The sequence below is a fragment of the Phragmites australis genome, chromosome 18 (assembly GCF_958298935.1).
Source record: "Phragmites australis chromosome 18, lpPhrAust1.1, whole genome shotgun sequence".
Classification (NCBI taxonomy): Eukaryota; Viridiplantae; Streptophyta; class Magnoliopsida; order Poales; family Poaceae; genus Phragmites; species Phragmites australis.
This window is the reverse complement of record NC_084938.1, coordinates 1,405,557-1,429,871: the sequence shown is the minus strand read 5'-3', so window position 1 is coordinate 1,429,871 and position 24,315 is coordinate 1,405,557. Positions and strand designations below refer to the sequence as shown.

At 40.3% G+C, this 24,315-nt stretch overlaps 2 protein-coding genes and 1 pseudogene across 2 annotated transcripts; all 3 read left to right on the top strand.

Moving 5' to 3' along the window:
- The first annotated feature begins 5,935 nt into the window (after positions 1-5,935).
- Positions 5,936-6,931, top strand: LOC133899414 (protein DESIGUAL 2-like; annotated as a pseudogene).
- A 3,410-nt stretch (positions 6,932-10,341) lies between these two features.
- Positions 10,342-13,157, top strand: LOC133898337 (zinc finger BED domain-containing protein RICESLEEPER 1-like). Its single transcript, XM_062339001.1, has 2 exons — positions 10,342-10,565; positions 10,902-13,157. The coding sequence occupies exon 2, from the start codon at positions 10,910-10,912 to the stop codon at positions 12,896-12,898; it is 1,989 nt and encodes a 662-aa protein (XP_062194985.1). The 5' UTR covers positions 10,342-10,565; positions 10,902-10,909; the 3' UTR covers positions 12,899-13,157.
- A 6,460-nt stretch (positions 13,158-19,617) lies between these two features.
- Positions 19,618-23,467, top strand: LOC133898817 (serine/threonine protein phosphatase 2A 57 kDa regulatory subunit B' theta isoform-like). Its single transcript, XM_062339572.1, has 3 exons — positions 19,618-20,062; positions 20,141-21,424; positions 22,639-23,467. Exons 2-3 carry the CDS (start codon positions 20,213-20,215, stop codon positions 22,945-22,947), a joined length of 1,521 nt encoding a protein of 506 aa, XP_062195556.1. The 5' UTR covers positions 19,618-20,062; positions 20,141-20,212; the 3' UTR covers positions 22,948-23,467.
- Positions 23,468-24,315: the final 848 nt, after the last annotated feature.

The following is a 24,315-nucleotide window of genomic DNA, read 5'->3' as shown; positions in this document are numbered from 1 at the left end:
TGATGCTCTCTGCAAATAATAGTCCGGTGTATTCATTTTGTGAACACCGGATCATCCTGTGATAACTTATTGAACACCGGACAAATGCACCGGACTATCCTATGTGCATATCTTCATTTTGGAGCTCTCTGGAAATATTAGTCCGGTGTGTTCATTTTGTGAACACCGGATCATCCTGTGATGCAAAAAATTCCGCTTCAAATTTTCTGTGAACACCGGACTATTTTTCATTGAACTCACCGGATTATCCTATGCAGCACCGGACTAATTTTTATGTGAGCACCGGATCATCCTGTGAGGCAAATTTCAGCAAAATATCGTTATGTATTTTGGGCATAACTTTTCACTCTGAACTCCGATTTTGATGATCTTTGGCTCTATAGAAAGCTTGTGAAGATATCTACAAGATTATACAGAAATATATTCCATTTGATCATATCAAAATTCATGGAACAAGTCTAATTCATTCATCTCTTTGTTCCGGCTTCGGCGACTTCTCTTTTGTTGCATCCATGAGACCTACTAAAGCATATACTTGACAAACATGTTAGTCCCAATGACTATGTTGTCATTAATCACCAAAATCACAATCATAACCTAATAGGGCTATTTTCGCTACAACGTGTAAGGATAAGGTTATGAGGATAATCTCTCGACAGGCATTGTGTGTGGTGCAAAGCGGGACACACGGTGTTGGAACCGTCTGAACTGCATTGCGTGTGGTGCAAAGCGGGACACACGGTGTTGGAACTGTCTGAACTATGTTATTTGTACAAACGATCATATTTTAGGGCCATCTGTATTAATAGTACAGACAGTTCTTAAATACGAACCATCTATAGTAAAGCGTTCCGTTGTGGAAACTACGGCTAGTTATTTTTCAAACGGTTCAAGTTTGAAACCGTCTGTGATACCCTTTTCACAAACGGCTCTGAATAGTTGTCTGTATAAAGACGTCCCACTAAATCATTTTTTATAGTAAAGAGAGCCCTCCACATAGAACCGAGGGGAGGGGAGGAGACAGGACGGGGAACACAAAAATGTAGAAATCACAAAGGACGACCATACAATCGTCACTAGCTAGAAATGGCTACAGGTACACCTAGAAGTTAATATGTTTTTTATCCTTTACAAAAGTTAAAAATTAAAATCTGTTTAAACCGTTCAAATGAAATTTGGAACGGAAACCAGAATTCAAGAATATCATCTTTTCCACTGGCAAGTTTTTTCTTCAACCCGGAATATGAATCCCTGGTCACAATGTGAAATAACGACCAAATGGTAGAGTTGATCTAACTTTTTTGGTATAATTTATTTTGTGAACATTGCTAAATGTCACCATTCTATGATTTAATAGGATGGCCGTCATTGTTGGATTCTTGCTGTTGCGTGAAGAGGCCATGTCCAATGCCAAATCAGAGATTTCATGGGGCTTCATCCACGTCGACATATTAGCCCTCGGCGGCAAGATTTGTTTCGTCCACTGCGTGATCACTATCGCCTACTACATCACCGCGGCAGCGCTGGAGTTTGCATAGCCTATCGGTTGCGGGGATCATCTATGGGGAGCATTTTAGTGGAGATAGTGATTGCATTCCTTACGTCCTGTTTGATATAATTTAAATTTTTTATGGAAAGTGATTTTCTGAAAAAAGTGATTATTTAGGTAAAATTATATGGAGAAAGTGATTTTATGTGAAAAGTGAATTAGAGTAAATTGGTTTTTTAAATCTTATTATCTAGTTTATTTCAAAGAATCACTTTTACATAATCACTCTTAGAGTTGAAAACTATAAATCATTGCTTGACAGAACTCCCACTTATTCTACTCTCAAAATTGATCTGGGAGCTTCACCGAACAGACACTTACTTCTGTTGTTTCGTGTTGGTCTGTCTGTGAGCGTCTAGTTTTGTCCTGTGCCAAAGTTAAATAATAGAAGAGGAATATGGTAGCATCTGAGTTACCAGAAAATAGCTCCACGATTTGGCCCGTTGGAGTCATGTCTTTATATTGAGCTTGTACCGACAATTGAAGTGCTCCCTATGGTGCTTATCTCTCAGTCAATTTTTTTATATTGTAATAGTTATTTTTATACTATGTTGCAGTAGTTTTTTTTTATCTGCTGCAGCAAGTATTACTATGTGTTGAAATAATTAATTTTGTATGTTGCTCTAGTTCTTCGTGTTTTTTTTAACTACCCGGATTTTCTTACCAAAAATCCAAGTCTTGTATCTGATTGTTAGTCCCAGGCTAACATTGTAGACCATATTGTTACAAGATGATATCATTTTCATACATATCGAGTACAACATATTATTATTACATCAAAGAAGCTTAAAGCCAAGTGCATGGACCAACCAGCCAAATACATAGACTAATTAAGTGTTTGTGTGTTGTAACGAAAACACAAGTATTAAACATGGTAACATCAAGCACAAATTCACGGTATGAAGATATGGATACGCTATGAGAGTATTGTCGGATGAATGCATCGAGAGCGATGGCGTAGTTTGATTTCAGATTGGATCCAAAAATAAGAGGATATTATCTGCTAATTTCCCTCTAAATTTATTTATTTATTTATAATAGTAAAATCGGTCATATATACATAACCGATAACAAGACGGGGAGGCTAAAGGATGAGGGTGGATGATAAAAGTGAGTAAATCATTCGAACTTTAAGGGTTTTTATTAGATGAAAAAAGAGTAAGAGAAGAGATGACGTGAGAATCAACAGCGGGTGACACGGCGCTTCTCTAGCATACAAGAAAATTTCCCCTTCTCTGCCAACGGCCACACTACAGCTCTGCATCGGCCACCGCTGCCTCGTCTTCCACCTCGCCCAGGCCGACAACATCCCCAGATGGGTTCAAGCACAATGGATGGCACAGATCTGCGCACAATGAGGTCTTCCATGACTCCATGGCCATCTTCTTGCCGAAGGAGCCCACCGCGGAGAGCGCCTTGGGTAGCAGCAGGCGGGCGTAGGGAGGCGAGCGGGATGGCCATGTTGGAGAACAACATGGTGGTGGTGGTGGCACTAGGTGGAGTAGGGACGGGTAGAGGCAAAGGAATTGGAGCTGGATGGATACAGTGAGGCACGGGTTGGCTTCGGCGGTGCGGGACTAGATTAGGAGCTGAGAGATTGGGGTTATTGGGGTCAGAGGAAGAAGAAGTGTATTCTGGGCATTTTGGTGCGTTTGACGGTTGAATGTCAGTGCTAGCTCAGCAAAACAGAAACGGTCACATATGAACGAAACGGCGCTGGCACTGATCTAACAAGTTTCAAAAGCAGTGGCATAAGCCTAAATATTAAAGAGCGATAGCAAATATCGAAACTGTGATTAACATAGTGGCAAAAACCTAAATTTTCCTTTTAACTTTGACTATATCTTTTTAAATATTTAGGTTGAAAATATGAAACATGCGTGCACATTTGTTTTGTAGAGTACTTCTGTAATATTATAATATTTCTATTGGTTTGTACAGCCATATAACAGCTGAAATTTGTGGTCAAAATTGCATCATAAAACCTTGTTGATGTCCAAAATGACAAGTATTTGTGACCAGATAGAGTAAGTAGTGCTACAACTTTTGCTAAGTTTTTAGCTTGCTGAATTAATGAAGGTTATCCTTGTCTCTGCTAGCCTCTATTTGTCATCACTGCGTTTTGCAAACAACGATTTGGTGTAGCTTCAAGATAGTGTGCTTCTCCTTGGGTTCAGTTTTGGGTCCGGGTCTGGTTCCCTTCTATTTTGACAGACAATTTCGTGCAGCGCCAAGGCTGGGCGCTTCTCCTTCAGTTCAGGTTTGGGTTTGGGTCCAGGTCTGGTTCCCATTCATTTTGACCAACGATTTCGTGCAGCGCTAAGACGGATCGCTCCTTCTTCAGTTCAGGTTTGGGTCTGGGTCTGGGTCTGCAGGTTCCCTTTCCGTTTTCTCCACCCCTGCGTTTTGTCACCAATGAAGATCTCTATAATTAATTTTGTATGTTGCTCTAGTTCTTCGTGTTTGTTTAACTACCCGGATTTTCTTACCAAAAATCCAAGTCTTGTATCTGATTGTTAGTCCCAGGCTAACATTGTACACCATATTGATACAAGATGATATCATTTTCATACATATCGAGTACAACATATTATTATTACATCAAAGAGGCTTAAAGCCAAGTGCATGGACCAACCAGCTAAATACATAGACTAATTAAGTGTCTATGTGTTGTAACGAAAACACAAGTATTGAACATGGTAACATCAAGCACAAACTCACTGTACGAATATGTGGATACGCTATGAGAGTGTTGTCGGATGAATGCATCGGGAGCGATGGCGTAGTTTAATTTCAGATTGGATCCAAAAAACAAGAGGATATTATCTGCTAATTTCCCTCTAAATTTATTTATTTATTTATAATAGTAAAATCGGTCATATATCCATAACCGGTAACAAGACGGGGAGGCTAGAGGATGAGGGTGGATGGCAAAAGTGAGTAAATCATTCGAACTTTAAGGGTTTTTATTAGATGAAAAAAAGTGTAAGAGAAGAGATGACGTGAGAATCAACTCGTGTTTTATATAGTAGAAATAAAGAAACAGCGGATGACACGGCGCTTCTCTAGCATACAAGAAAATTTCCCCTTCTCTGCCGACGGCCACACTACAGCTCTGCATTGGCCACCGCTGCCTCGTCTTCCACCTCACCTAGGCCGACAACATCCCCAGATGGGTTCAAGCAAAATGGATGGCATGGATCTGCGCATGATGAGGTTTTCCATGACTCCATGGCCATCTTCTTGCCGAAGGAGCCCGCCGGGGAGAGCACCTTGGGTAGCAGCGGGCGGGCGTAGGGAGGCGAGCGGGACGACCATGTTGGAGAACAACATGGTGGTGGTAGTGGTGGAGGCATTGGGTGGAGCAGGGACGGGCAGAGGCAGAGGAATTGGAGCTGGATGGATACAGTGAGGCGCGGGTTGGCTTCGGCGGTGCGGGACTGAATTAGGAATTGAGAGATTGGGGTCAGAGGAAGAAGAAGTGTATTCTGGGCATTTTGGTGCGTTTGATGGTTGAATGTCGGTGCTAGCTCAGCAAAACAGAAACAGTCACATATGAACGAAACGGTGCTGGCACTGGTCTAACAAGTTTCAAAAGCAGTGGTATAAGCCTAAATATTACAAAAGCGATAGCAAATATAGAAACTGTGATTAACATAGTGGCAAAAACCTAAATTTTCCTTTTAACTTTGACTATATCTTTTTAAATATTTAGGTTGAAAATATGAAACATGCGTGCACATTTGTCTTGTAGAGTACTTCTGTAATATTATAATATTTCTATTGGTTTGTATAGCCATATAACAACTGAAATTTGTGGTCAAAATTGCATCATAAAACCTTGTTGATGTCTACAATGATAAGTATTTGTGACCAGATAGAGTAGTAGTGCTACAAATTTTGCTAAGTTTTTAGCTTGCTGAATTAATGAAGGTTATCCTTGTCTCTGCTAGCCTCTATTTGTCATCACTGCGTTTTGCAAACAACGATTTGGTGTAGCTTCAAGATAGTGTGCTCCTCCTTGGGTTCAGTTTTGGGTCCGGGTCTGGTTCCCTTCTATTTTGACAGACAATTTCGTGCAGCGCCAAGGCTGGGCGCTTCTCCTTCAGTTCAGGTTTGGGTTTGGGTCCAGGTCTGGTTCCCATTCATTTTGACCAACGATTTCGTGCAGCACCAAGACGGATCGCTCCTTCTTCAGTTCAGGTTTGGGTCTGCAGGTTCCCTTTCCGTTTTGTCCACCCCCGTGTTTGTCCACCCCTGCGTTTTGTCACCGATGAAGATCTCTATAAATGAAAGGGCCACGGCTCCTTTGATGGTAAGCAACAGATCTTTCTTCAGTAGCTCTTCTCATCTTACAGAAGTCCGATAGGATAGTAGCCCGCTACAATGGCTAGAGTACGAGCTGCCATTGTTGTCTTCATAGTGATTTCTGCCCTGGATGTTACTGCTGGCATGCTGGCAATCCAGGCTCAGGCTGCCGAAAACAAGGTAAGATTTCAAGTTGTTGATTATACCTGTCAGGTTTCATGGAGGGCTTTTCAAATTGAAATGGTTTTCAGATTATTTCTGTTTTCCCACTTCTTCATGCGTGGTTATTGGTATTTGATCTTGTTGCAGATAGAAAAGGTGCTTGATATGATAATTCATACCTGACACTTGTTGTGATCTCTGCTGCAGACTAAAAAAGTTGCAGTCACTTCATTCAGTGCAAGGGACCAGTATACAAAGCATACCAGCTCGGCCTCGCAGCTGCAGGGTTCCTTGTACTTGCCCACGCAATATCCAACTTCCTGGGTGGCTGCGCCTGCCTTTACTCTCAGCTGGAGTCCATCAACAGGAAGCTGGCAGTGCTATCATGGTAAATTCGCTTGTCCGGGACATTCTTTTGCAAATATGAAACCATTTCGTTTAAAAAAAAACATATGAAGCCATCCTAGTTTGGAGCTTTATTATAGATGGAAAAGTGTAATACTAAATGAGAAACCCCTTTTTCTGTCAACAGATAAAGAAATAACAAAAGACTTCTAATGGTGACACATAACTCCACAAGCAGACTTGAGCGTGAACATAACCCCATCATCTTCTAGTCTTCATGTCGTTTAGTCTTCATTACCTGAGAGAAACTTCTAACTGGGTTCAAGCACAGCGGGTGACGTGGATGTGCGTGCGATGCGGTCTTCCATGACTCCATGGTCATCTTCTTGCCGAAGGAGCCCGCCGGGGAGAGCGCTTTGGGTGGTAGCAGGCAGGCGCAGTGGGGGCGAGTGGGACGGCCATGTCAGAGAACAAGATGGTGGTGGTGGAGGCGTTGGAGCTGGATTAGGGATTGAGAGATTGGGGTCAGAGGAAGAAGAAGGGTATTCTGGTGCGGTTGATGATTGAATACTGGTGCCAGCTCAGCAAAACAGTGACGGTCACATACGAGTGAAACGGAGGTGGCAAACCTAACACGTTTCAAAACCAGTGGTGATATGAGCCTAAATATTATAAAAGCAATGGAAAATATCGAAACCGTGATTGACCTAGTGGCAAAAAAAACCTAAATTTTCTATGAACTTCAACTATATGTTTTTAAATATTTAGGTTGAAAATATGAAACCTACGTGCACATTTATCTTATAGAGTATTTTGTAATATTATAATATTTCTATTGGTTTCTATAGCCATATAACAATTGAAATTGGTGGTCAAAATTGCATCATAAAACCTTGTTGATGTCTAAAATGATAAGTATTTGTGATTAGATGGAGTAGTAGTGCTCCAGCTTTCCCTAAGTAAGTTTTTATCTTGCTGAATTAATGAAGGTTATCGTTATCCTTGTCTCTGCTAGCCTCTATTTGTTATCACTGCGTTTTGCAAACAACAATTTGGTGTAGCTGCAAGACACTGTGCTTCTCCTTGGGTTCAGGTTTGGGTTTGGGTTTGGGCCTGGGTATGGTTCCCTTCTATTTTGACAGACAATTTCGTGCAGCGCCAAGGCTGGGCACTTCTCCTTCAGTTCCGGTTTGGGTTTGGGTTTGGGTTTAGGTCTTGGTTTGGTTCCCATTCATTTTGACTAACGATTTTGTGCAGCACAAGACAGATCGCTCCTTCTTCAGTTCAGGTTTGGGTCTAGGTCTGGGTCTGGGTCTTTCGAGAATCGGAAGCGAAAGGCAGATGACGTGGCCCCGCCCAGCGCCCGGCAGCGCAGCTCGCCTTCTTCTTTAATTTCCTTCGCCTGAGGCTAGTTTGATTTCATCCATTGATATCTCTTCTCCACTACTTATACTGCATCTGAGCATCTCATATAGAGCTAACCAAGCTTGCCCATTCATTTGGTCACTTCTTTTCGTCAGACACGCATGAAAGAGGAGAGCACCTAAGGACGAAAGCCTGGAAGAAGCCAGCAGAAACCTGCAGGTTTGGAAGAATCTCTTACCGGATGCCGTCTTCCATTCAACCAGGCTACGTGGTGGCACCACTCCTTCTACTTGGAGATCCGCCAGCCGAGATTCTTGCAACGCCAAGGGTGTCCAGGCCTCGATCATGAACCTCGCCTCATCGTACTGATCGGGCGAGACGCCGGCGGCTACTGCGTTCGACTGCTTCTCCGGTGAGGAGGAGCTGGGATCCATGGATCTAAAATTTTTTCTGATGGTGGTGAATGCTGGGATGAAGAAAGCTAAAAGGCTTGTGCAGGAAGACTGATGGCAATGACGAGGAATGGCCGCTACAAGCCCAGGTCATATGGGTAAATAATAAACAATTTACCGTCTCTTCGACCGTTCCTATCTTTACAACGCTTCAACTGACGCGAAAAGAGGAATGATAACGACGTGCGAATCTTTGCATGCCCTTTTGCCCGCATTAAATGCGCATACACCTGTCGTTTAAAATTTTGAAAGGTTTTTTAATTCTATTCGGAGTTGGGTGTCGATCAGTTAAGTTCTTTAAATCTTTTTCTTCAAGTCTCGAGTGCAGTTAGCCACAGGGCGCTCGACCTGATTGAGCTTCCACTCGATGCTCGAGGAAGGATCCTTCTATACTCAATTCTTTCGACTATGAGCTTGATCCATTTTACTCGACCAAGTTTAAACTTGGTGGTATTCAAGTGAGTTCTTATAGAAATCTCTCCTCCTGGGTAGAGTTATGGGGCTACTGTCGAATATCTAACTGTAGGATTTATGCGTATAAGGAGTATATCACACACAGATAGGGTATGTATAACGTATATTAGGTAGCTTCAGATATCACGGAACCGAATCAGCGATACCTGATACACCCAGAATCAAGAAAGTACATATTAGTAAGGTTTAGATTGGTTACCTAACCCGATACGATCAGTATTCAAAACGGATTTATCTGCTTGTACGTCAAAGAAGATAACTCCTTATTGACTACGATAGTATAGGAGTCGGTACCTCACCTCTATATAAGGCGAAAAGACTGAGGGGAGAGACGAGGGAGAACTCAATGCAAGCATTAAGTGTATTTATCATTGGTCTCATGCTCGTGCTGAGGAACAAGGAATTTGATTTGAGATTTGGCCATCATAAAGTGGAGATCCAATTGTAATATCCGAAAATTTGCAAAGTTCAGAAGTTGATCGTGGGATCCATAAGAGGTGCGGATTTTGACCTTTTAAACTGTGGCTCGGATGGACGATTGGAGACCACGAATTGGTTCGAGGAATGTTCCTCGCTTGCTAGATGTTGGTTTATGTTAGTGTGCTGATGACTATATATAATTGTCTATGTTTATTTGCTTTTGTTATATCCGTTTTTAGATGTGCTATCGTAATTTTTTTTTTCAACAACCCCGTAGGTAAATTAGTAGAACTCTGAGTTTACGGTGGTTCCAGCGTGCTACACCAATACAAGAATGCGCGTGACTGGCTCTGGTCAATTCTCTCCTAGTGGTATGTTGGACCTGTTACAAGTCTACCAGCTGGGCCAGTGGAGCATCTTTGGCTTATTTCTTTTCTTTTAATTAATCTATGATTCTCACATGAGTTCTATTAGCATTTTTTAGTGCCTCCTTTCCCTTTGGGTACCCACAAAGGGTACCACAATAAAGGGCTAAGGTTTTCTTTATTCAACCCATTTTTTATTTTAAAATTTAGTCTATGAGCTCTGACTAGTTCATTGTTGAATGTAAGTTTTATATTCTAAAATTCACCATGCTCCAAGCAATTGTAAGTACACAGACCGCCGGTTAAACTATTATATATACTTATGCACGGATTAGATAATAATTTTGATTTGCCATATGAAGTCATGAATAAATCTTTGGTGGATTAATACTTACAAAATTTTCGAAATAAAGGACATGAACTCTGCCTCATTTCGCTACTTTAAGAAGATTGTAAAATAAAATAAGAAGTTACGAACAATTTTGCAGAAGAATATATTGTGTACCAACTACAATGTGGAAGTGAATTGTTCAGCGCTGGGTGCATCACAAAATGTACGCCAGAATATTTTCGACCGACCGGGGCTATCCATTCTCACGATTTTGGACTTGGTCCAAAAATGACTTCTTTTGTTTGATGAAATCTAAAAATTTGTTTGGTAAAATATAAAAATTGTACGTATATGCTTTAGTGTTATAGTATAGATAACTATTTTGCTCCTGATAATATACAAAATTGCTTACTAGTTTGAATCAATTTGCTTCTCTAAAATTATCTTGCAGCAAAATTATTCATAAACTGTTCTTATTTTTTATTAAAAATATTTAACAGCTAGATCTGATATTGCTTTTGAATGGCTCTAATTTGTTAAGCAAAGAATAGAGAGTTGCTTGAACAGTTCTACTACTAAGGAGTTGGAAGCAATGACAAGCATGTAAAGTTGTTGACAAATATATAGACTAGTAAATTGCAACTTGCAAGAAGTCGTCGGCCCTCTCGGCACACTCTGCGCTGTACGACTCCAATTTTACATCGCATTTTGCCATTGACAAGACCAGACGCGCCTCGCCGAGATCTGCTCCGTCCTCCGGGTGCTCGGCTGCGAGTTAGCTGCTCGATCGCCTTGTAAGTTCTCAACGTCATCCCCTTCTCCGTAATTTTTCTTCTTTTCTTCGCCTTGCAAGTTTGATTTCATGCATTGATATTTTCTCCCGCTCTTGTTCTTGAAAGAAAAAAAATTCTTCTCTGCTTAGCAAGAGGAATCAATTAATCATATACAGGCTAACTGAACTTGTTATGGTGACAAATCAACTATGAATTGGATTAGCTTGTGATGATTGTTAGCAAATCATGTAGTACCAAATATTGTTTAATTTCTGTCAGAGTGCTACTACTGCATCTGAGCATCTCATATAGCGCAAAGCAAGCTTGCCCGTTCATTTGCTCACTTCTCTTCGTCAGACACACACATGGAACAGGAGAGCAGCCAAGGGCGAAAGCAAACGCCACGACGGGGGCGCAAGTTGAAACCGCGGTCCGGCGTGTGGGCGCACTTCACACGTTGCAGAGATGACCTTGGAAACGATACCGGCATGGCGCAGTGCAACCGTTGCAAAAACCAATTGAACGCAAGTTATGGCACGACCAGCCTGAAGAAGCACGTCGATAGATGCATCGAACAGGAAGCTGCTGCCGCGGGGGTTGCACGACCGCCGCCGCCGCCCTGCGCTCCTTCAGGCTCCGATGGATCCACGGATCCTGAGCCTGCAGGCCTGGAAGAAGAAGAAGAAGCCAGCAGAGACCTCGCTCGGATGATCGCGCTGCATGGATACGATCCGTCGATCGTGGAGGACGACTACTTCAAGAGCTTCGTGCGCCGTCTCAACCCTGGATTCGAGGTGCCCTCGCGCCGTGCCATTGAGCAGATTTGCGATGGTATCTTTGATGAGGCAAGGAGGGATCGGGATTGCCCCTGGGTCGACGACGTTCCTGGGAAAGTGAGTTTAGCAATGGGTAAAGCTAAAACCATGGAGCGGGAAGTCCTATATAGAGCGTGCCACTTCATCGATGATGACTGGAATCTTCACAAGGTGGTCGCGGACGTAAAACTGGACGTACCTCGGCCTTCCTACCATGGATCATTATTGGTACCCACGGGACAAATTTGTGTTGAATGCGAAGTGGATGTGGAGATCATCAGTAGTTATTTTTTGGGGCTTATTTCTGATGGTGATCTGTTCATGATAGCTTGCGGGATAACTAATGATCACTCAAAACTGAAGTATGACGTAACGAAGCTATTTGATGATACCTATGCAGCGAGCAGAGGGCTAGTTTGTACCACCTTTATGGACAATATACTTCACTCCGTTGCTCAATGCCTCAATCTAGATTCTGATTTCGCTAAAGATATGTGGCTCGAAGGAAAAGAATTAGACTTGACAAGACAAGAGCGTGAGAAGCTTCTTTCACGTCATGGCCTAGATCACCTATGGGCATACGACGACGGATGGTGGTATTCGTGGTATTGTTCTTTGGAAGTTCTTCGCAAGGAACGTTCTTCTAGAATTAGAGACAAGTATTTATTTATAGAACTATTGTGCAATATTTGGGGGGCAATATATAGTGCCATTCAAATAATTTCTGCCTCCAGCGGTCCCACTTCAAATCTTTGTCTTGGAGAGCTGTTCAATGTGAGGAAAGTTTTGCAATCTGAACTCGCACGGGCCAGTGGAGGCAATGCAAATCCTTACAATGGATATAATGGTTTTCTTGGTGCCCAGGATGTTGCGGATGTTCTGAAAAAGGCAATAGACACTTTAGACAAAGCTATACAAGATTGCTACCTTGTCTGGTCTATACCACTTGTACTGGACCCCCGGTACAAACTCAGTTTACATTGGAGTACTATTTTCAACAATGCGTTTGGCCTCGAGGCTGCTAATGATTACATCTCCCAGGTAACAACAAAGATAGAGGAGCTGTACACTGATTATATTAAAGGTGACAGCGAGGAGATGTACACTGGCTATACTGAAGATGACAGCGAGGAGATGTATACTGACTATACTGAAGATGACCGCGAGGAGATGTACACTGGCTATACTGAAGATGACAGCGAGGAGATGTACTTTGACTATACAGAAGATGACCGCGAGGAGATGTACACTGACTATACTGAAGATGACCGCGCCAGTGCAATGGCCGTTGACAGCGCTGATCCATCGCAACAAGCATCGGATGAACTCTTTCGTTACCTGAATGATTGTCTCGTCGAACCAACACAAGATTTTGATATCCTCAAGTGGTGGAAGGTTCACAGGTCGGACTACCCGACGGTCGCTCGGATGGCGAGGGATGCTCTGGCCATGCCCACATGCAGTAAGCTTTCTTCTGACCAAATGGCCCACGTCAGGAGCATTATTCGCGGCTATTCCAATAAAAAAAACTTTAAATAAATAAATTCCGTTAGAAGACGGTGGTATGATGCTCCAGCTCAAAAAAAGCGCCTCGACTCTCGAGTGACTGTAACCATTCCAGTGCTCTTCTTTGGCAGGTTCTTCAACCTCGAGCTTCTTAGACTGGTGGCGTCTCGTCATCTGTGCTGTTGCATGTTGAAATGTAATTTATATTCATTATGTTACCATCCTTGTAATAATGTCTACTACTCCACTTCTCTCCTGTTTCCACATAATTTTTCAATGATTTAACCCTGGACATCATCACATCATGGCGGTGACAAGCGCCGGCTACTATGGAATTGATTGTTCCGTTGATGCTAGCACCCCAGCATAAATAGTACAAGCTACGCAATTGATAGTTCGTCGTCTGATAATGCATCCGTTTGGTTGTTAACATGATGAATTGAGCAAGAGACATATATCCAATAGTTTCTGTATTATGTCCAAGATATCTAGGAGGCTACGATGAGAAACGAGAACAAAATATTTCAATCTACAAGAACCATGCGAGAACCATCATCACCTGAAACACTAACATGATTTAGAACAACTGAGAGCAAAGTACTTATAGAACTTGGGAGTCACAAATGTAGATATGGGAAGTGCTGTTCGAACTGGTCACCTTCTTCAGCCTTCATTGCCGAGGAAGAGCAAAATCTACTGTATTGTTTTCAAACAAAAGGGCAAAGTTCAATCAGAAAAGGTGCAAGATGAGTGACCTTGGTCAAAATCAGAAACTGACAAAGGATATCTCAGGTTGAAATCTCTGATGATAAAATAAGAAAGGCGGAACAACAAACAAAAATGATACATAAAACAGGCGGCTGCTCATGGTCAAATATCTGAAATTAAGCATACAGCACAGAACATAATAGGCACATTGACATGGTGGGCAGAAATACAGGAAACTAGACATAATAAACAACTCAACAGCAACAGAAGATGATCTCTGACCTATAGCATACCTCTTCCTTAAAAAAACTGGAAACAGTATCACTACCAAATTTTCCAGTGCACCAGTTCTTCAAATGTTTAGTTCGTATTCATTAGACAACTGGATTTCGTACTGATTGCACAATTAAGAGCATCAAGTAAAAAATCAATGACGTACTTGTCAGCTTGCAACAAAGATGACCAATACAGAATCACCAAAATTTTAAGGATCTGAGTAGCTGTTACTTCATAAAATGCTGGAATCAAATTTAAACAATAATCAATAATTCCCATGGGAGTCACCAGTGATTTTGCTGCTGAGTGATGAAATTTCCTGACCAAAGTTGCCAAGACACGCTATCAGGCACTAATCCTTACAGGATAAAGGGAAGATATCGAAACATTAAATCATGACGCAGTAGCACGTGAACCATTCTCTTTACCATCTCCAAACGATTCCCTTCGCGGTTCGCGTTCCCTTCATGAAGAGATTTTCGTTCCCTTCAGCGTTCCAACGGTATCCTTTCGCAATTCCTGTCACGAAGGGATTCCCACCTCTATTCACTTCGCTCTGAGATTCTCTCTCCTTTCCCTTCACGAATCCTCTCGAAGGGAAGCTGTTGGAGATAGGGTGGAAATAAAAGGAATAGTAACGGGGAGGGAATCAGGAAGGGAACGGAACGAAGGGAAAATGGTTATGGATGGTCTTATGTCCATAGCCATGATTAGATGCGCTTGGTCAAACCTACCAGGATGATTACCAAAACAGTAATGAGAATGATGATGACAATACAAGAGAACAAGCTACTCGATAATTGATGGACTCCAAATTTAAAACTGACATAATTTAACAATATAGTTTTCTACAACAGTCCCAACATTTAAATGTCCAGCTTAACTATATCAACGTAGGAATGTGCTACCTAAAGTACAGTTGAAGCCATCAAGTTTTAAAAGGACACCTGAGGATTTTAGAATGAGCGCAGATATGTAGGTTGAAAAAACATGATTATAGAGAGAAAACGAGTGAATACATTCAGACAAAGTCAATAGGCATCGCAACATATATCCATTCTTCAAGTCCCTACTAGCAGATAATCACTAGTTGTCTTGTTTAGAATTGTAGAAATCATACAATCACACAGAGATAACCATGGTTGTTCTAAACTTTTAATTTACTGCCAACAAGCAACAGAATGCTCTCCAAGGCTAACAAAGTTAATTAGACTGATACACTAAATCCACTGATTTCATATACAACGTTCCAGTCCAGACCAAGTGACGCCTAGACTTTTGCATCCTAAGCATATGCAATATAAATTATAAAATGTGTTTCTGAACATAGAAATGCAATACTCCCATCTCATGAGTAACATATCTGGCAACGGATGTAACACATTTCAATCCTCACGCGAACTAAGTAGGACAAATTTCAGCATCAGACAACACAGAATCAGCAAAGGCCAACGGCAATGCGACCAATCAACCTAGCCTTCCACAAGAAAAAAAACTACATAATGCAAAGAGAAGGACGAAAGAGGGGTCACCTTGGGAGAGGTAGCTCCAGCAGGCCGAGTCGCCGGCGATGCACGACCGCAGCCGCGCGACCGCCACCGCGCTGTGCAGCGGCATCAGCGACTCCATGCTCGCCAGCGCCGCCACCGTAACGGGCCTGAGACAGGCAGCGTCAAGAAAGGCACACATTTTCAGGACAGCGATTAATGGCAACTTCAATATCATACTTATTTTTAATAAATTATTTGAGTATGAACATTTTATTCTTTTTTTTGAACTTTTTACATACGGACTTATAACATTTATCTATGACAACTTCAATATGTGGCAAAAAAAAGAGAGAAAACATTTGATGAAAGATCAATGTGTTCTGTCTGCCTCTTAAATGTAGTTATATAAGTAATTTTGTGAAAAATTATAAGAAAATTAGATTGGAACCGTGAGCAATTTAAGAAATAGGTTAAGGCAATTCAGATCGGATGTTCAACAATTTTTGTGAACAAATTAGAACCATTCAAATGCAATATTAGATCTAGCTACTACATATTTTCAATAAAAAAACAATTTGGGACCAATTTCGTTGCAAGAAAAATTCAAAAAGCAAATTGGTTCAAACTCATAAGCAATTTTGTATACTTTCTGGAGCAAAATAGGTGTGCATGCCGTAAAACTAAAGCGTGCATTTGCAGTTTTTAGATTTTATCTTTCTTTTATGTGTTTTGCAACCTTGCATGACTCTCCTCCAGTGGCAATCACATGTCATTTGGACATTATAACAGGCTAAAGAAATATTTCCTGCAAGTATTACTTCTAGAAAACATTTTTGCCTGAACTCTGAGGCGTGATCGCTCTCTTTTCCTGCTGTTTCATTTTCGACAACAGCTTTGTTTCGGTACCTAGTTAGCTAGTTACAGTGAAATTTGCTATAGTAAAGTGCCATCCCTCGCCGGGCTTTAATAGTGTTACCTGTATTTTTCTATGTATCCTGTAAAGTCTAGGAGGGATATATGTGGCTTCGGCTACCTTCTGTATAATTTTATTTTTTACTCTTCTTAATTGAAAGGTAGAGCTCCTGCTACTTAGGTTAAAAAAAAAGGTAAATGTTGCTTGCACAAGCAGTGGACAGAGCGAGAGGCAGGCAGGGTTCACATTACTGACCGAAGCTCGATAACCGAGCTGCAGCGATAACCGAAAACCATGGTAACCGCGATAACCGCTCGAATTTTGAATAAATTTCGGATAAAATTCGTTTGAAAAAATTAAATTTTGGAGAAAAAAATCATGAATTTAGCCTCTCGGTAACTGGTTGAATTGGACCGTTTACCGAGCGATTTTCTCGATTTATCCAGCGGTTTTCTCGAATTTTTCGTATTGTCGGTAACCGCTCGGTTTTATCATAACCTCTCGATTTTCTTGATTTATCGAGCGGTTTTCTCGATTTTCAGTGAAGTTCAATTAAAAACCTAAAAATTATCTCAATCTTGTAAATCAATAACTAATTCATCTGAGCTTCAAATCAAGTAAAATAAATTTTGTTGGTTTCCTTATAATGTGATCTATATGATAAAAGTATTTATACTCATAAAAAATTTCAAAATTTCTATGAGAAAATGTATTTGTTAAACCAAGTTAAATGCATAGTTTACTCTTTGCTAATCCAAAAATCATGAAACTAATTTTTTTAGTCTTCTTACATGATGATATGTCTTTTAAAAATACATGAACTCATGAATTAGTTATTGTAACATGCAGGATTGTATAAATATGTTGTGACTAGATTAATTCATAACTGATCCATCACACCTCTAAAATTAGTGAAATCACTTTTATTAGTTTATTTATACTATGCTTTATGTAGGAAAAATAATAGCAGATATGAAAAAGTTAATTACAGTGTTGTTTTTAATATATTCACTTTATGCTTGTGAACTTTGTAAAAATTATAGAGAAATTAATAAAATTCTAAATGAAGTGAATCAATTTTAAAGATCCTCTTAAGATAGGTCATACGTAAAAAAAAAATGTGTTTGCATGTTAAGCTTTTACTTAACTGAGCCTTACGCTTCAACTTTTTTTATTTTTTTAAACTTTCTCCCTATATAATATGATGCAAACGACATTATTTTTAAAAATATTTTTCACAGGTCTTAGAATTGTGTCTAGTTTTTAAGGATTTTTTTGAATTTTTTAATTTTTTTAATTCAAATTTGGTTACCATTTGGTTTCTAAAACCGAGCCGAACCGAGATGTCCGATTATCGTGAATTTTTGTCAGTTACCAACGAATTTTTGAACCGTGGAGGCAGGCAGACAATGCAGGTCAACTGCACAGGCATTTGCTTTATCACATTCCTCTCCTCCTTTCTTACGGCCATTTGGTACTTGCTTATCTAAATTAAGGGTCGAGTTACTGTAGTTACTGCAACAATGGATCCCGTGCATGTGTAATATATATATATATATATATATATATATATATATATATATATATACATACATACATACATACATGTACACATAATTTCTATTTTTGAGAAATTCTAGAAAAATAGCGAAAGAAATATTAGTTATATTGATAAATCAGCTAAAATAATCTAAAATACACAGAAAAATATATAAAACTCAGAAAAACAAATTTTGTTATGTTCATGTTACTGTCGTCTACATGTTAAAATTATGTGTATACATAAAAATACTATTATTTTATTTATAATTAAATGAATATGTTAAATATTGATAAATATTGAGATATCTAAATTGGTGAACCTAATTTTTTATCATATTTTATTATATTCTGTGAAAAAAAATGTGGTGTGAACGCGCCAATCCACTAGTGGTCCTAATTGTGACACCAGAGGCAATTTAGCTAACCAGCTTTCGCCATTTTTTCTCTTCCACTCACTGTCTCGCTGTGCTAATCACCATTCGCCATCCGTCCATTATCCAATGCAGTTTTGTTTTGTTTCATGAGGAATTATGTCGAACAAGCCTGACAAACCTTCAGAAACAAATGGATTCTTTTGACTGGGATTTTGATTTCACAGTGTGGGCCTGTTTGATAAAATTCTTTCTGATTCAAATTCTCTTAAAAAAATAATTTATATGGGAAAATAATTCTGTGATTGAAAGGAATTCTCTAGTGATTCTCTAGAATAAATTATATGGAGAAAATAATTTTGTATGGAAATTTAATAAGTGAAAACTATTTTTTTACTCTCTAGCTTTTAGTTTATTTTAGATAATCAGGGTCTGTTTGACAGAGCTCCTAAAATAGTTTTCTAGTTGAATTCAGAGAAGCTCTATCAAACTGTAGCTTTTACTCTCTGAGTTGAATCTGTAAGAATGATTCTCTAAAATAAACTAGAAGTTGAGGAGCTAAAAAAAACAGATTCATCTGTTTCACTTTCCGTACAGAATCACTTACTTCGTATAGTTTATTCTATAGAACAACTTTTAACCACCAAATCATTTCCCTAAAGAATCATTCTCCGCAAAGAATTTAAATCAGAAAAAAATTCTACCAAACAAACACTCATTTTCACTTATTTCACTCAAATAACTAAAAGCTAAGAGCTCCTAATTCCAGCTATGCCAAACAAACCTCGTATTTATCGTTGGTCTCATGCTTGTGCTGAGGAACAGGAATTTGATTTGAGATTTAGCCATCATAAAGTGGAGACCCAATACAAGAATGCGCGTGGCTGGCTCTGGTCAATTCTCTCCTAGTGGTATGTTAGAACTGTTACAAGTCTACCAGCTGGGCCAGTGGAGCATCATTGGCTTATTTCTTTTCTTTCTTTTAATTAATCTATGATTCTCGCATGAGTTCTATTAGCATTTTTTTAAGTGCCTCCTTTCCTTTGGTACCCACAAAGGGTACCACAATAAAGGGCCAAGGTTTTCTTTGTTCAACCCATTTTTTATTTTAAAATTTAGTCTTTAAGCTCTGACCAGTTCATTATTTCTGAATGTAAGTTTTATATGCTAAAATTTACCATGTTGCAAGCAATTGTAAGCGCACGGACCGCCGGTAAAACTATTATATATGCTTATGCACGGACTAGATAACAATTTGATTTGCCGTGTGAAGTCATGAATAAATCTTTGGTGGATTAATACTTACAAAATTTTCGAAATGAAGGACATAAACTCTGCCTCATTTCGCAATTTTAAGAAGATTGTAATGCACTCAGCGCTGAACAATTCACTACCACATTGAAGATGGTGCATAATATATTCTTCCGCAAGCCAGAATATTTACGACCGACCGGGCTATCCGTTCTCACGATTGTGGATTTGGTCCAAAAAGGACTTCTTTTTCTCTCCACCTCCTCGTCGTCTTTAATTTTCTCGCCCATTTTGGCTTTCGCCCACCTACTGTCTCCTCCCACTGCGCCCCATGAGACCCTAACGAACGAACGTCTCCACGAACGACCACCTCCTCCTCGAATCCCACCAAAAATCCCCACAGGTTTCTGCAGGGATCCGTCCAATTCGCAGCCTTTCCCTTTTCTCCGGGGCCAATTCGTGTTAGAATTTGTGAAAAAGCCACAATTTTCCGCCTTTTTTCTTTAGCTTTCGACCCCTTTTCCTTTTTGACTCCACCGGCCCGGTTCTTTACTGGTGTTCCTGATTGCGCTTCTCGTCGAAAGGCTTGGTTTTGGGAGGGTCTCGATCGCGGATTCGGCTCTGGAGGCATCGATTTGATCCGAAGGTGAGCTTTTCCCCAATTCCGTCTTATGGTATGCGTGCAAAATTCTTTTCAGCTTCTTACGGTGCTTAATTTGATCAGGTAAAGAAATTATGGATTTGGGAAGAGTTCTTTAGAGTGGTTTCGATCGAGGACTTGTTCGGGCAATCCATCATGATTAAGCAAATCCTCGGCCGGCTACCCAAGAAGCCGACCAAGTCCGGCGAGAAAGATTTGGCCGGAGCGGGCTCTTCGCTTCCCAGCCCGACGTCTGATGCAAGAAGAACCACGACGGATTTGACCATGTCTAATAGGATTGTCAATCCGGACAGTTATGCCTCCACGGTCACAAATCCTGGCCAGAATTACGCAGTCAGGAACGCCGGTGTTGGTGGCGGTGTCAATAATGGATTCGCGGCCTCAACCGGTTACGAGGCTCTTCCGAGCTTCCGTGACGTGCCGGCTTCAGAAAAACCCAACTTGTTCCTCAGGAAGCTGGCCATGTGCTGGGTGCTGTTCGACTTCATGGACCCGACAAAGGATGTGAAGGAGAAGGAGATCAAGAGGCAAATGTTGCTTGAGCTCGTGGATTATGTCACCTCAGCCACCGGGAAATTCTCGGAGTCTGTCGTGCAGGATGTCATCAAGATGGTGTCTATAAATTTGTTCAGGACCCCTACCCCTGCTCCAAGAGAGAATAAGGCGCTCGCGTCGTTCGATTTGGAGGAGGAAGAGCCTGTCATGGACCCGGCATGGCCGCACTTGCAGATTGTATATGAACTGTTCTTAAGATTTATTCAGTCTCCTGAGACGGATGCGAAGCTGGCCAAGAGATACATTGATCATGGTTTCATTATCAGGCTTCTTGATCTCTTTGACTCGGAGGATCCAAGGGAGAGGGAGTATTTGAAGACAATACTTCACAGGATATACGGGAAGTTCATGGTGCACCGCCCATTCATTAGGAAGGCAATTAATAATATCTTCTACAGGTTCATATTTGAGACAGAGAAGCATAATGGCATTGCAGAGCTGTTAGAGATTTTGGGGAGTATAATTAATGGTTTTGCTTTGCCACTCAAAGAAGAGCACAAATTGTTTTTAGTCCGGGTGCTGATTCCACTCCACAAACCAAAATGCGTTAGCATGTACCATCAACAACTTTCATACTGTGTCACTCAGTTTGTTGAGAAAGATTGCAAGCTTGCTGATACTGTTATAAGGGGTTTACTGAAGTATTGGCCCATCACGAATAGCTCAAAGGAGGTGATGTTTTTGGGTGAGTTAGAGGAGGTACTGGAAGCTACTCAGCCAGCAGAATTCCAGAGGTGTATGGTGCCACTTTTTCATCAACTTGCCCGCTGTTTAAGCAGTTCTCACTTTCAGGTAAGAGGGATTGCAGAGTGTCAACTATACCATAAACGTAGAATATTTACTTATTAATAGCTCATGAAAGTTCTCATCTTCAAAATTACTGTTGGTTTTGTGGTTCACTTTTTGCATGTCGCATGACTATCATTTATGAATGCAAGTCAACTAAGCTGTAGCAAGTGCTAAGTATAAAGTGCATACTAATTCTGTTCGTGTTGATACATAAATAATCATATTAACTTAGTTGACTCTTGGACTTGCATCACAAGTGTTCGTAAAACCTTCTGCAAATTTGATGTGATGCATCACAAGAATAATCCTGTTGCAAGTATTTCAAGAACTATAGTGATTTAAAGAAGGTTAGATAAAGATTCGTGATGAGAAAATACTGTGGACAATGGGCTTACTGAAGCGAGTCAAGTTTGCTATATGGATGCAATCTTCTTGTGAAGTCACTTCACTTTCATCCTGTTCTGTTGCTATCATGCTGTAGCCTACAGATAGCATCTCTGTAAGATTGCATTTTGTGTCAAACAATTTACTCGGTCAGTTTTAAATGATTGTTTACCAGGGTTCTCCTCATTTTAAAACTCTCCAGTAGCATTTTGTCATTTCTGAATAGGATGTCAGAACAAGGACATAAACTTTCATTCCATATCCTCTCAGTGCACCCACTTAGCCTTTCCCATTCTTTGGCACAGATTACACTACTCATGAATACCGAAGTAGAATGGTGAAACCCTGTAGCCTGTTATGGATCATGCTAGTTCATGTCTTCCCAATAAATGATTTTTTCTTACCTGAGTGAGGCAGTTGAGGATGTCTTCCCAATAAATGATTTTTTCTTAACTGAGTGAGGCAGTGGAGGATTAAGTAGTACTGTAGTAGCGGTCCACTTTTTCATTATCAAGAGTCTCGAGAAGGCACCAACCCGTGTACTTTATCACTTGACCACCAAAATCTCATTTTGAGCTTCCTTATTTGTCTTATCATTTTTAAACTGATTTTCTGCATCTGTAACTGACAATACCCCTTCTTTTGGATTCGTGGCTTGTAAATGTCTAAGTGTTGAGAATGTCCATCTGTTTCTTGATCTTTTATCTGACGATTTCATATTTGGTGTTTTCCAGGAGTGATAAATCAAGTTATGTTTTCTAGTTATTCCATTCCACCTTTTTGGTTTTTGCTATAGAATCTAATGTTGTATAATTTCTTCTTTTGTTTTACAGGTGGCGGAGAGAGCTCTCTTTCTATGGAACAACGATCATATTGAGGGTTTGATCAAACAGAACAGCAAGGTGATACTGCCCATAATCCTTCCTGCGTTAGAACGAAATACAAAAGGCCACTGGAACCAGGCAGTTCAAAGCTTGAGTCTAAATGTTCGCAAAATATTCATGGACCATGACCCCACACTGTTTGAGGTGTGCCGCAAGAAGTTTGAGGAAGATGAAGCTCAAGAAGCTAGCGCGAGGTCAAAGCGTGAGGCTAGATGGAAGCGCCTAGAAGAAACCGCCTTGTCAAAATCTACTCAGTGAAGTAGTACATCTTCCTGAGGTTATAGTTCATCATCAGAGTTCCTCTATCTAGTCTTGCTGACTGCATATGAGCAGCTCTTTCTCGCGGGATCAAGTTAGATCGCTGATGTAATGCTCATGGATGACTGGTTGCCTATTGTTACTTGTTCCCGAACAATTTACATGCTGACATGTAAATACGAGGTAGATGATGGGCTGTAACGCTTCAACAGAGCCTCGAGTTGCGTCAGTTGTGTGATCAACTGTATCGGTTCCGTCATCAGAAGACAAAGGAAAAGAGGCAAATGATCTGTCCCGGCTTTCCTGAGATGCATGCGCCACATGTTAATGCGTAGCCTGCAGCTCAGTGTCCTGATCCTAGGACGGTTAGGATAGGAGCATGAAAGAACAGCAAGTCGAGTAGCACTTGCACTTGCTTGTTGATGGTGATTTTGCTGGACTGTAATCTGCTTAATGTATGAATGATAACTTGAATCCATGTCGTGATAATATGTAATCCTGGTGTACATGTGTTTGCTTCCGTCGATGTATACAAAAATTTGGAATGAGCAATGATGATTGCCAGCTGTTTCTAATCAAAATTTGGTATCCTAGAATGTTGACTTGCATCATCAGACCAGCTTTGTTTTGGATGAACAAAAAAGCTATATATTTGCATTTTAAAACATACTAATCATTTAATATTATCGGATCGGTCTAAAAATAAACCAATACACATACTATATATTGAGCTAGGAATCAATAGATTTTATAGATAATAAGCGGAACATTTGTCATAACTTAATGTTAATATTTATTATTACAGAGGGGACATTTGAGAGTAAAAAAGTAAATAAAACTCTGCAGCTAGCGCATTCTTCTTATTCCGCATCTCCTACGAGCAATCTATGTAGAGCACCGTCTTCAAATTCTTCGTCTTCAGAAAAATCCTCAGAATTCTTTCCCTGACTCAGCATTATGGTTATAGCAAGTATGAGTACGTCTCGTACTCTACAAATTATGATAAAAGATGTAATAAAGACATTCATAATAATAAAGCTTATAGGGGCTTAATTGCACAAATGTAGAATTTAACAAGACATTTAATAAAAATGAAAGCAAATAACTTAATAAAAACAACCTCAAGAATTAACCTTTTGACATGACCCACATCAAATAGTTCCCGCGAACATGAAAAACCATCAACCCAAAGCTATCCATCCCAAACAATTACCAGTGTATTCTAATAATATGTGGCATTCCTCGCTGCTCATAACCGCGAGCACAACTGATTAAATAGTTTTACACTCTACAGAGGTTATACACTTTATTCATAAGTCATGATTTTCCGTTTTGCCCGTACTGATCAAACACTTACACACTTCCAAG

Excerpts from the sequence above, each read along its gene's own strand:
- LOC133898337 (XM_062339001.1), top strand. The coding sequence starts at position 10,910 with ATGGAACAGGAGAGCAGCCAAGGGCGAAAGCAAACGCCACGACGGGGG.
- LOC133898817 (XM_062339572.1), top strand. The coding sequence starts at position 20,213 with ATGATTAAGCAAATCCTCGGCCGGCTACCCAAGAAGCCGACCAAGTCC. Across the intron at positions 21,425-22,638 it reads TAAGCAGTTCTCACTTTCAG|GTGGCGGAGAGAGCTCTCTT; the intron begins GTAAGAGGGATT and ends TTTGTTTTACAG.